The 13,068-nt window shown below is 40.3% G+C and overlaps 1 protein-coding gene across 1 annotated transcript in view; it reads left to right on the top strand.

Moving 5' to 3' along the window:
* The first annotated feature begins 3,727 nt into the window (after nt 1-3,727).
* The window catches only part of samsn1b (SAM domain, SH3 domain and nuclear localisation signals 1b), a 28,689-nt gene continuing 19,348 nt past the window's right edge, over nt 3,728-13,068 (top strand). Inside the window, exon 1 of the mRNA XM_026328505.1 lies at nt 3,728-3,883. Coding sequence (XP_026184290.1) covers nt 3,728-3,883 — 156 coding nt within the window. The remainder of the gene's footprint in view (nt 3,884-13,068) is intronic.

Raw genomic sequence — 13,068 nt, forward strand, 5'->3', positions numbered from 1 at the left:
AAAGTAAAAATAAGAACAATAAAGAGCAAACATAAAGTATAAAGTGCACTGTGTCTCTTATAATGTGGAAAATATTGCCTGCATGATGTACTAACAGCTCAGATAGTAACAGTAAAGCTACTTCAAACAGAGACATGCATTATCAGCAAAGCAAAAATATGTCTTTGTCATTATCGATCATGACTTTATTTTTACTCTTACATCAAATACAAATCTGCAGCTCGGTGCACATTATGCCACATGCCATTTCTTTTTTATGACATCCCAAACTGGGTTTTTTTTAAGCCTTAGCCATGCTAGCAGCATGGCTCTAAAATAGCACTAACTGCTGATCTACCTCTTTTCACTCAGACTGAAATATTTCAGCAACCCTTGGGTGGATTACCATAAAATTTTGGACTGACATTGATGGTGTGAAGAGACGCCGTGATGTATGTTGTGCATACAATAGCAGAACAGCACCAATTAACACAGCCCGTCCTGCCTCCCACAAAACTCCCACAAGTAAAATGTTATGGCAACTATTGGATAGATTGCCATGAAATGTGGTTATGTCTCACTGGTATCAAATTCCAGTAACTGTGGTGACTCCCTCTTTTCACATAGTGCCACATGGTCAAAAATGTAACTTTAAAACTTAAAAAAAGTAACTTTAAAAATAACCATAACTAAGTTGTCCAATTGTATCAATAAATATTATGTAAACACGATATGCTTTTTTCATAATTATGAATAATTTTACTGCATTGCATCATGTTTGTAACTAATGTTTTTTAGTTGCCCCTCCATCAATCCCAACATCATGAACAACTTATATCAGGAACACATAAAGAGAATTTGGCGTAAACATCAACTTACCCTGTTGTTATATAGTTCTCTGATGACTCTTCAATCCTTGGATGCATCAATAATAATAACAATGAGGAATACAGACACTTGATAAAAAGCAACAACTGTCTAAAGCTCAATATCAAGAAAACCAGAGAACTGGTGGTGGACTTTAGGAGGAGCAGAAAGACCCCAGTCCCTCTCTCCATCCTTGGAGAGGAAGTAGAGATTGTGGACTCCTGCAAATATCTTGGAGTCCACATTAACAACTAACTGGACTGGTCAAACAATACAGATGCACTCTTCAAGAAAGGACAAAGCAGACTGTTCTTCCTCAGGAGACTCTGTTCCTTTAGCGTGTGCAACAAGCTACTGAAGATGTTCTATCAGTCTGTAGTAGTGAGTGCACTGTTCTTTGCAGTTGTGTGTTGGGGAAGTGGCATCAAGGCTGGTGAGGCCAACACACTAAACAAGTTGATCAGGAAGGCAAAATCTGTTGTTGGACTGGAACTGGACAGTCTGGAGGCTGTGGCAGAGAGGAGGGTGGTGGACAAAATAAACTCCATACTGGACTATCCTGCCCACCCACTTCATGAGGAACTGTGGAGAATGGGAAGTTCATTCAGCCACAGACTAATTCACCCTAAAACCAAGACTGAGAGATTCAGGAAGTCTTTTGTGTCCACGGCCATAAGACTCTATAATTCCACAATATAAACAATAACACACACGCACCACATACACACGCATGCAAGCACATACACACACACACAAACCCCCAAAAATAAATTATTACTTTATTACTTTTCTACATACAAGTTAATTACTTTATTACTTTATTAATTACTATTAATTTATATAATTTAAATAATATTAAATTTAATAACTTTAAATTAGAATAACTGCTGTAACAATTGAATTTCCCCTTGGGGATTAATAAAGTACTTCTTCTTCTTCTTCTTCTTCTTGTCTAGCCTGTTAGTGTATGAACAAATGCCTGCAAAACTGACATTCCTATCAGTATCAGTTGCTACTGTGTTTACAGTGCTAATTAATAATTTAATTTAACAAATTAGTTTAGAGTTAGCACATGCACACAGATAAGCTAAGATTGTGAACATAGTAAACATCATACAGCCATGTGTACAGTATCACAAAACTGGTAGTATGGTTGTGAACTACTAGATGGTCATTGACTACTTTAGGTTAAAGTAATTTCATTCAATTATTTTTCCATGTGGGCAGCATGGTGGTAGTGGTTAGCACTGTTGCCTCACAGCAAGAAGGTTCCTGGTTTGAAACCCAGCAGGGACCTTTCTGTGAGGAGTCTGCATGTTCTCCCTGTGCTTGTGTGGGTTTTCTCCAGGTACTCTGGTTTCCTCCCACAGTCCAAAAACATGTATGTCAGGTTGATTGGTGACTCTAAATTGCCCATAGGAGTGAGTGTGAGTGTGTGAGGTTGTTTGTCTCTATGTGGCCCTGTGATGGACTGGTGACCTGTCCAGGGTGGACCCCTGCCTTTCACCCAGAGAGAGCTGGGATAGGCTCCAGCAGATCCCTGTGACCCCAATTAGATAATGAATGAATTAATCATTTTCCATGCTCCGCTAGCATCAAGTGTCAGAGGTTGCAAAAATGGACTAAAAGCATTTTCACTTAAGATTATGAAAAGACTTAACAATTTAACATCTGTAATGGCAATATCTGTAGAAATATGTTTGTTGCTATAAAGATATGTTTAATGCTGTAAGATATTGTACTGTATTTACCGTCTATTTAGACTGTTAAAACACATTTCCAGTAATTGGGAATTGACACCAATGACTGTATCAAAGATTAAATTAATTACTCCCTCCCTTTTGTCCCAGCCTGTAAATAATGCAGACGTTTCTTTTTCTAACTGTGACCTTTAGCTGTGTCGGGTCTGCCTCCTGCCCACAACAATAGCTCTGCATGTGATCAACCACCAACAAAATTCATCCCTCATTTTGAAATACATTAAAGAAAACCTGGCATTTATTAAGAAGTAAACAGTATTCAGCAGAGAACCAAAGCAGTTTCGCCTGCAGATCCTAAATAAAATGATGGGTTGATCAACTACATGGTATCAGTGAGGTTATACTGTAACTAGAGCACTAGTGTTGTTACGTTAAAAAAGGCTATCATGTTATTAGAGAAACTGACCCGCCCGGCCCCACACTCCATTCTGGCCAACCTCCATCACCTCTACCACTGCCACAGAATGATAGATTGATTGAAGAGTGAGAGCAGTGAGAAAATAGAGAGAGATTCAGGATTTACATCGTCCTCTGACACACTCATATAAACGTCCCCCAATGATGAAGAGACTACACTGTGACAAGGACACAAGTCCTCATTTAGCTGCTCACAAGTTAAAAGATTTGCCATCTCTCCTCCCTTTCTCTCTCTCTCTCTCTCTCTCTCGCTCGTTTAGCAGATTTCAGTGCAAAGCATATAACCTTTGTGAATTATTTAGTTTATTGACCTCTGTGGGGATTTAATATGAAGGTCGTTTCCTGCTGGCAGAGCGAGCGCCGGCAGGGTCCTCAGGTGACACAGCCAAGGTCGCCTGTCTCCCTCCAGTTAATAATATATTTGTCACACGCAGTGTGTTAGCCCCCGACACAGCGTTACTGCCTTCCACTTGATTAGTGCAACCAATAAGCACTGCCAAAGATAATAAAGTAGACATTGGCTTAAGGAGATGTGTCAAATGTCCACAGCATCCCTCTCTATCTCCCCACACCCACAGATACTCTAAGCAGGAACACACACGCACAGACCCACAAATTCACACCCTCTCTTCCCCTCCTCTGCCTCCTCCTTCTCCTCCCCTCTGTTCTTGTTTTATTGTTTCCTCGATGAAGGTTAAAGGGAGATGCTGAACAGACAGAACAGCCTCAGGGCCATAGATGGCCTGGCTGCCTGGCTGCGGCAGGCCATGCTGTGGGTACCAGCAGCAGCCAACCTCAGCAGCTCCCTCTGTCCCTCCACAAGTTCATCCACTGCAATGGTGTGTCGGAAGGGCAAAAGGGTGAGTTGGCAGAGCTGCAGGGGCAAGTGGGTTACAGCATTGGCTGTACATGGGGGGCAGCAGAGAGCTGCTGGTTCCTGACCATGCCTGTCACTGATAATAATCACAGAGACCTATGGAGCCTTATTAGCACCGCTGTTCACCTAAGACAAAATGGTGCCCTATAGGTGAAACCCAGGTGAATTATGGCAAGGGGAAGGAAGGCATTACAGCAGGGGTAGCAAATATATTCTTGCACAGTGCTCTAATGAAGTTGGTGGAGTCTGTGAAGATATAGAGCAGGGGGTTTTAAATCTTTAAGGAGTGAACAAGCCTTAAGTGCAACATCATTGATTTGATTGGCTGAGTGTTAGTGATAATGGAGAATGTAGGATGCCCCACAGTGACAGGCAGAGGATGGGGGTGGAAAAGTTACTGCAGTCAAGTCTGAGCTGCAGTCTGTCTCCTGTTTGTCCTTTTCCTGGAATAATTTGCATCTCGAGTATGACAAACATGTAGGGCAACACCTGTGAGATATTGGTGATAACAGCTGATAGTGTTATCAGTCACATATTACAAAAAACTGTATGTATGGTACAGATACATACAGACATACTCACATACAGGGGTTGGACCACAGAACAACATCAAACCACTTTAAAACATCAAACTGTATCAATAACTATTATGTGACTATGATGTGCTTTATTCCCAATTATAAATAATTTTACTGCATTGCATCATGTTTGTAACTAATGTTTTTTAGTTGCCCCTCCGTCCATCCCAACATCATGAGCAACTTATATCAGGAATTTGGCGCAAACATCAACTTAGGATGAACTGATTCTAATTTGGATGTCATTGTGGCATCGCAAAACACATTTATAGAAACACACTTATAGAAGAATAACCCAAGAATTCATACACTAATCATACCCGTATTTCAGAAAAAAATGTCTAATAGGACAAAATGATAAAGTGGTGATTTTATATTTATATATATCTATAATATATATATTTTATCCAGAATGTCAAAGACCAGCTACATCTTGACAGTGTTTAATATAAATTTGTTTGTCAGAGTTGCTATTACACTGTAATTTCAATGTTGCATTACTGACTCAAGCACATCATAACCTTGAGTGTGAGTTTTTCCTTTTACTCACAAGCCTGCATAGGGCTATCTGCAGTAGTTATTTACGTCCCTCTATAACATTAAATATTTTGGAGGAGCCATTGTACTATTAGATATTTCTTTCAGAACATGGACGCAAGTTTACTTAGCTTTGTAACATTACTAATGACTACCACTACACTACTACTACTACTACTACTACTACGTCTGTTGGAACCATCGTTATTTATGAACAGCCACCCTCTAGTTTTTCTACTTTACTGGGGTTTCCTGAAGACAAAGACAAACACAAAACCCACATGCAAGACTTTGTCTGTTGCAGTTGAAGCTGATATCACCCCAAATTAAACAATGGAGAACAAGTCAAGATGGGAGGTGAAATCTGCCAGGGCATTAGCATGATCTATGATACCAAGGGGGCAAGGACACAGTACATTTCCCTGAATGAAGAGATTTGTTGAGTCTATTAATGACCTTCTATTCTAGACTTTTTCCTCTATTATCTGAACTGCCCAGTGCCATCCATAACTTGGCTGATTCCTATCTTATTAATCATTGTTCCTATCACCATCTTTGCTCTATCATGACATTTAGGCTCAATGTTAGGATTCGTGTTTGCTAAAACCAGACTAAATCACCCCACCTCTGTGTCTATTGAAGATACGAGGAGGATTAATGGATACAATGCACTCCATTATATTTGAGACGGTCTTGTGTCAAAAGGAATTACCATTAGAGAGACCTTAATTGCTGCAGTTAGTCCTAATGCTAGAAGGTGTCAGTTTTTCCACCCTGACATTATAAAAGGATAACTACCCACTGCAAATATTAGTCTTGTGATGTTCCTCAATTGCTGTACACCATACTAATAAATTGATATAATAGAGAAAGTGGTCAATTTGAGGTTGTTCCATGCAGATTTAACAGTGCATGTGAAGATAATGACTGCCACCTTTGGGGATTGGTCCTGTAGGGCTCTTATTGGCCTATTCATTAAGGCATACAGGGGCAGAAGTCTAGGGTAAGGTCTCCACTTCCAAAGTAACTCTGCCACTCAGACCTCATTTGCAACCAGACAAGCCTATTGTAACAGCAAATAAAACAATATTGATTTTGCAAGTGGCAACGAGGCTGTGCATCTTATTGATCAGGATCAAGCACTTATCACTCTCCAGACCTAGAGTGTGCCAATGTTAAGCGCAGGTCTCAGGTCTTAATTACGGCGGTGGCCTTTACATGTTTCCTCGCCTAATGATGCTCCAATAACACTGCTGCATTTGACCTTCCCTCTCAGCTGGGAGAACAAAGGTGCTGCTCCTCCTACACAGGACAAACTTTTATTCTTCAATCATTTTATACATAGAACTGTTTTATGTTGTTTGACTTATTTGTTGATACACTGTCCATCTTTTGTGTCTTTCCTTGGTATTGCATCTACTAATGACAGATACTGTGTACATTATGATTCTATACACATTCAAGGTCAGGTATATAGATACCAACAGTATATAAGCTAAACTTAGCTTATATTTTAACTACATGCAATATTCAAACAATACTTTAAAATACCATAGGACTAATAAACACTAAACACTTACTGTACTGTACTGTACTGAGTGGTTTATGCTTAAATACAAGATATGAGTACTTTCCACCATTGTTGAATTGTTATTATCAGTAATAATGACACAACGACCTATTGACTTATTGACAGATTGAAAAGGACCTCGGTCACATGATGCAATTATTTACATGCAATTTTATGTTTCATGCAACTAATATTACTCAAACTGATTGTTGGAAACATCTATTGCAGTTTACAGATTGAACCCTGGTTTAACTATAACCTATACCGTTCTTAATATAACAGCTGTGATCACTGACATTTGGCATGCACTCAAATTAGTGGATTTAATTATCTGCCACAACTGTTGGCTTGTTTACGACATGTCTTTTGCCTGTTCATTATAACCATAATTAAAAGGAGTTGTGAGAAGTTTTCTTTATGTTGCTTATCAACTGAAAATGAGCATAGTAGTTGCAGATTCTTTTATTTTCTTATTGTTAACAAATCCAAAATGACCATCTTAGTTCTTCCACGTCTATACATGTAATTCAGAGTTTTGTTAAAATAACAAAGGGCTAAATAATTAATAGTGCAGTTGTTGGGAATTACTGTAATCTGCTACAGGTTTTGGTGTGCCTTGGATATACAGTATTTAGTTGGTATGATCAGTTGGATTGGTTGACAATAACAACAATATATATTTACTTATCATGTAAAATATTAAGATAAAAGTCTAATTGATAATGTGAGACAGGTCATTAGAATAGACTGCAAATACTCTGATTGTGATTTGCCTCTGGGTACTCTCAGAAATTGCAGCTCTGAGCATTCATGCATTTCTAAGACAAATCAAGTTGTTTGCATATTATTGTCTGATGGTGTTTATCTTTTCACAGGAAACACTGTGACTCAACTCGCTTAACTCCATCTTTGAATCCACTGTGGCTGATGCCTTGGCAGGTGATTGCCCCCACATCGAGCTAAACATAATAATAAAATTCTAAAAATACAGTTATCCTTTGACAGACACTTAGCAATTATACACACAAACCCATTGTAGCTTATGATAATGACATGCACCTTTTTCATATCCATTTTTTAATATCCCTTGCAGGTAAAGCAGTATGCTTTTGATTCTCGGAGATGTCATGCTGTCTGAAAGATGCACTAGAGTATAAAAATAAAATAAACCATTCAGAAAACTCATGAATATATTTACACAGCCCTACCAGGTCAACAAACCTTGATAAGACCATGAAAGAAACAAACATATTGCAGCCACAACCAAATATAATGTGCAGTAAGTAGACTATATTCTTAATAGGGCAATGTATTAGACATGGTTAAGATGTTCCTACATTTATATTCAGTATGACAGTGATGGGTTTTCATCCATGGAGTTCCATCTTTTTCTGAATGTCTCAACGTGTTTGGAGAGGAAAAGACTTGGCCTCTCTCTGTAAGGATTTATAAAACAGTGTAACCTGAATGTACCAGGGATCTCAGTCATAGATTTGTGGGCAAAGAGGGAGCATTGCTACTCAAGGTTCTGCTGTCAATTGTTGAATCTAAGTATTAGGTCGATCAATGATGCCTCTCCCTTCTCTGCCGTTCTCTTTTCCTCTTTCTCTGTTTCTCTCTTTTCCTCTTTCCAGTGATCTTCTCAGATCAGTGGAGGAGAGAGAAAAATCAATGAAGTAAAGTAATCACTTGGCGGAAGATACAGTGAAGGCCCGAGGCCCACCCTGCTACCTGAGTTCCATTTCACGCATCAGTAGCTGCAACACAAACACACAGTGCTAGCCTGCACTTCCATCTTAAACAACATGAGCAGTCCAATGCTCTGTACCCCTTGTGACCTATTCCTCCCCAGAGGAAACTCCCAGATTACACTGCAGCACACTGCCACTGTCTACCCAATAGCTGGCTATTGATCTGCAGTCCTACACAATCAGGCTCTGACAGTACTGGCAATACCACATTTCCAAAATGCCAAGTGGCAAAAATATGCCTCCCTGCCTCTGACTGCACTGGCTAATGTGCATAGAGATGATGTCATGTCGAGCACACACAGTCTAGTTCAATAAAGCTAGTTTTACACTTTTGAATCTACAAAATGGTGCAATAAGCTTTTTAATAATGGAACAAAATGATTTCATATAACTCCTCACCATCAATTTGAGGAGTCCCTGGTATTTGGATGATGCTGCAAAGCTAGTTAAACTATTATCCTTTTTGTTTTGAGTATTTCTTCCTCTTGCTCATACAACTTATGAAACCTCTGACCCTGCTCTGCCTGGCTGACATTTGGCGTAACCCTCCCTCTTCACCACCAACACCATATGACTGCTATTACCTTTAGCTGGCTTGAGAGGAGAGTGGGTGGAGGGTCACAGTGGGTGGCAGGGAGAGGGATCCATGGGTGGGTATTTGTTTAACAATTCTAAAATGCAAATTGTGGCATACACTGAAGAGCTGATGTACTAACAAAGGATCCAAGCGAGAGGTCAGCAATGTTTTAAAAGGGTCAGGCAAGGGGAGCATGGCCACCACATTAAATCCTAACTAGACAAATTTCAGCATGTCCACTGTCTCAGCACCCATGTTGTTTATATATGGGGTCAATATGGGCCACTCATTTCTGGTGGGGTTATCCATTTTAAGCTGCCCTTGATCAGCTTTAGTAGCTTTATTAGTTTGCATAGGAGCAGAGGGGTGGGTGCTGCAGTGGTGAACTGTATATGAGGTTATGTTTTGAAAGAGAGTCAACTTTTAATGCACTCATCAGAAATGGTAAAATATTATTTTTTAGTTGAGAATAAATATGCAGCAGTTAGTCTAAGATGTGGTAGGAAAGGGCATTAAAATTAATAAAACACAAATTTAAATTACAATATAATTTAAAATTTAAATTTAAAAAACAATATAAGAGGAGGTGCAGAATACTGGTTGTACCATTTCTGGAAGAATGTAGAAGCGAGAAATTGGTCGTTTTAGAGACTAAAATATACCAGCAAACAAGTTTTCATCTTGATACATCTTTATATAAAAGATGCATCTGGTTTTATTGTATATTTTCTTATAATCAACAAACACCATGAAAACACTCAAACTATATATAATGATTGTTGTAATGATCATAATGATTATAGTGGGTAGTTATGTGAACCTAAAGTCTGTCAGATTTTATTCCTGTCAGAGCAATTTATTCCTCTTCATTTAGCCACACCATTGCACTGGGTGAAATAGTCATTACAACGTAGAATTTATTTGTTTTTAAGTAGTTCTAGCATACCTCAATGAATGATTTCCTCCTGTTTAGATGATGTTGATCTAAAGTTTCAGCGTCCAGTGTTCAGTGTGCTTTAAGTAAAATCAGATAAAAAATGAAGGAGAGAGTGTGTTCTGAGGTTAGCTGGTCATAAACCAAGTTATTGGACAAATTGAAATTCTGACCTTATGATGGTGCTAAAAATAGACCAAAATTGTCCAACATTTTATGGCAACCCATATTTTTCAGATATTTCAGTCTTGACCGAAGTGGTTTATCAACCGACAGACCAACCTTGTATTTTGAGCCATGCTAGCAAAATGTGTGTAACTGAACAGATTCAGTAAACTCTCAGTCTGGCAGAGGTTATTTTGAAAATGCATCTGTTTCACACATTATGTATTATTTCTTTTTGCTGCATTTTTTTGGATGTTGCACTCTTGCTTCCAAAGATGTTTCAGTCACTGTTATCAGGTGCATGTTGAATGTTACCCTGAAAGCATGGATACCATGTTGTGAGGACAAACTGAACTGTTGCCAAATTGTTTTTAAGTCTCTGTAACCACAGACAGTTCTGTCCTTTTTGTCCACGGGCAAATCTTGGTCAGGCTCAGTTAGTTTAAGTAAGAAGGTTGTTTTTCTTTGATAGTAGGCAGGCTCCATTAAACCTGCTGTGATGTTTTCGTGAGCATGCTTCCTGAGTCTCCCCCCATTCTGGTATCCCAATGGAAAGTATTCCCTCTCCATGAAATTACTTTTGTGCACCCTTTACTCTGTAGTATCTCTAACCCACTACTGTGTGTTGTTTAAAACAGGTTTACATTTATTCTCTGTTGTCAGTTCACATGAACTTGGCTGACCATTTCATTGACACATGCTACAGCCATGACAGGCTGAGTTCTGAGAGTCAAAACACTTACGTCAAGGCCATGTTCCTGGGCCATTGACAGCGGAGAGATTTCTCAATGGCAAATTTTAGGTTTCTCCTTTAGCTTACAGGCAGAACATGTTCCTGGCGCAGGGTCACCCTGATCTCTGATGACTCTCCTCCTCCTGCTCTCTCCCTTGTTCTCCCTCTCCTCGTCTGTGTTTTTGTGATGTTATCTTTTCACGCTCCTCCCACTCACTGCTGTTCCCTGAAGCTGTCTCGGGGATGAACGCCTTATTGTTTTTGTCCTTGCACTGCTTTCCAAAAGTGCATTACTGGATGTGGATGTTGAGCAGCCTTACTCTCTGTATGACCTTTTGTTTCTAAAGGACGGGGGTCGTGTCTGGGCCAATTACATTTTAAGCAATTATACATTTGACAATGTCCAAATTCAGTTTCATTCATTCTAAAGACTGTTCTAAGTTCAAAAGCTGTTTTTCTTCCTTGTGTCTGTGAAAATAAGACATGACTATGTTTAAATCTTCAGCTACATCTCTTGTTCTTTTTTTTAACCATATTATCTATATTGGTGCATTATAAAAATTACTTATGAAGCACCATGTTGCATTTGACAACTTTTGACAACTGCCAAGTTGCTAATCATTTGCCTGCCAGTTGTTACTATTTGTCTGACGCTGTCGAGCATCACATGTTGAGATGCTATCCATCTGTTTATCCAGGTTGTGTCTGTTTATTTTTTATTCCGATTATGCACAGTGCCGGGTTTCACACAAATCAAGTGCACCTTCAGATGCCGTTTCTCCGCAGGGGGCTGAGTGATCGAGGAGGAGGCAGACGCAGTGCCTCCTCAAGAGGGCTCTAAAATTGATGTGCCCTTTGGCTTTAGTGAGGGTGACCTTAGCAAATCAGAAACACTCAGCAAGTGGCACAGCCACTGTCTCAATCAATCTCAATCCTCTACTCAGCTCTCCTCCATGCTATTCAGACTCCAGAGCAGTCAAATACCGAGTGCTCGTCCTGGCAGGTTGAGAGAATGCCACACATCCGTGAATTCAGATAGTGTGCACATTTTTGAATATTGAGTGAATGTCAAATAGTGAGACATCCCTGCTGAAAGAGTAAAGCTATTAGAAAGGATATATGAAGTAGCAGGTGGTCCCAGAATTCAAGTGTGACAGGCTCTGACTACTACTGACAGACTGCTGGTATCTGACATCATCTCAAATTTGGCGAGTAAGAACGTTGGGAGAAGAATCTATTTTAATCCAAAGCAAAGGATGCAGTCAGGTCTTTTATTAGGGATAGGCCCATGAATAACCATCACACTTTCCCTGGCTTAATGTTTAGTTGTTTGATAATTACTGTTGTCCCTGGAGATTTCTCATTAGGACTGGGGAGGTGCACGCACCACTGAAAGCCTGGAACATTGCTTGCAAAATCCACATGCGGGGCCACTGTGGTCGTATTGTCTGCTGAGAGCCAACTGGAGCAGAAAAGCCAGTGGAAGTTCAGGAAGTGTGGATAAAAAAATGTGAATGTGATGTAGTGCTTGCAAGGGCAAGACGTCTTCAAACCAGACCCACCGCCCCTCCAAACCACCACCTCCAAACACAGCACACATTCAAACACCAGGACGCACATACATGCTCCCTAAAGCCCATTACCTCAACCTGCCTCTGCACCTCCTCCTGACCCTGTCATCCTGTCCTCTCCTGTCCGACTCATTACTCCCTCACCACCTATTCTCCGCCGCTCTCCAGCCCTCCACCTGTTCTCTCCTTTTGTCTCGCTGTCGCTTGCTCCCTACAGTTCTCTCTCTGTTGATGTCAAGGTAGGCAAAGCGGTGACTAATTCTCCCAGTGATACCAGGCTGCTGACCTTTGATTGCACCTTAAGGAAAGAGGGATTTTTCTTTCTCCTCACTGGCAACACTCCTCATCGGCGGTGATGGCTGCTGGTGCGTTGTGGGGCTCTGGTCTGGCCCTGGACTTGGAGTAGAGTGGGGGGGTTGGTATTGAGAGCTTGTGCTGTCACAGCACAAAGTGTGAGCCTTGACCCTCTAGGTGGCCTGCAGGGTGACAGCAGACAGACCTGCTATTTGTTGCCCAAAACACCTCTGAGGAAGATGTCAGGCAACATCACAGCAACACATCACCTGCCCCTGAGGCTGGTCTATACACTCCATCTTCACATTTATGAACAACCTTTATCCAAACACTGTACAAGTGACATAAATCACATCTTGTGTGTCCCATACTCTGGCCAGCAGCCATGGAGCAATGCCCTTATATGGCATGTGATCAAAACCCCTTTCCAGCCTGCACCATCATCACTGTAAAGATGA

This window comes from Mastacembelus armatus, chromosome 14, assembly GCF_900324485.2.
Source record: "Mastacembelus armatus chromosome 14, fMasArm1.2, whole genome shotgun sequence".
Classification (NCBI taxonomy): Eukaryota; Metazoa; Chordata; class Actinopteri; order Synbranchiformes; family Mastacembelidae; genus Mastacembelus; species Mastacembelus armatus.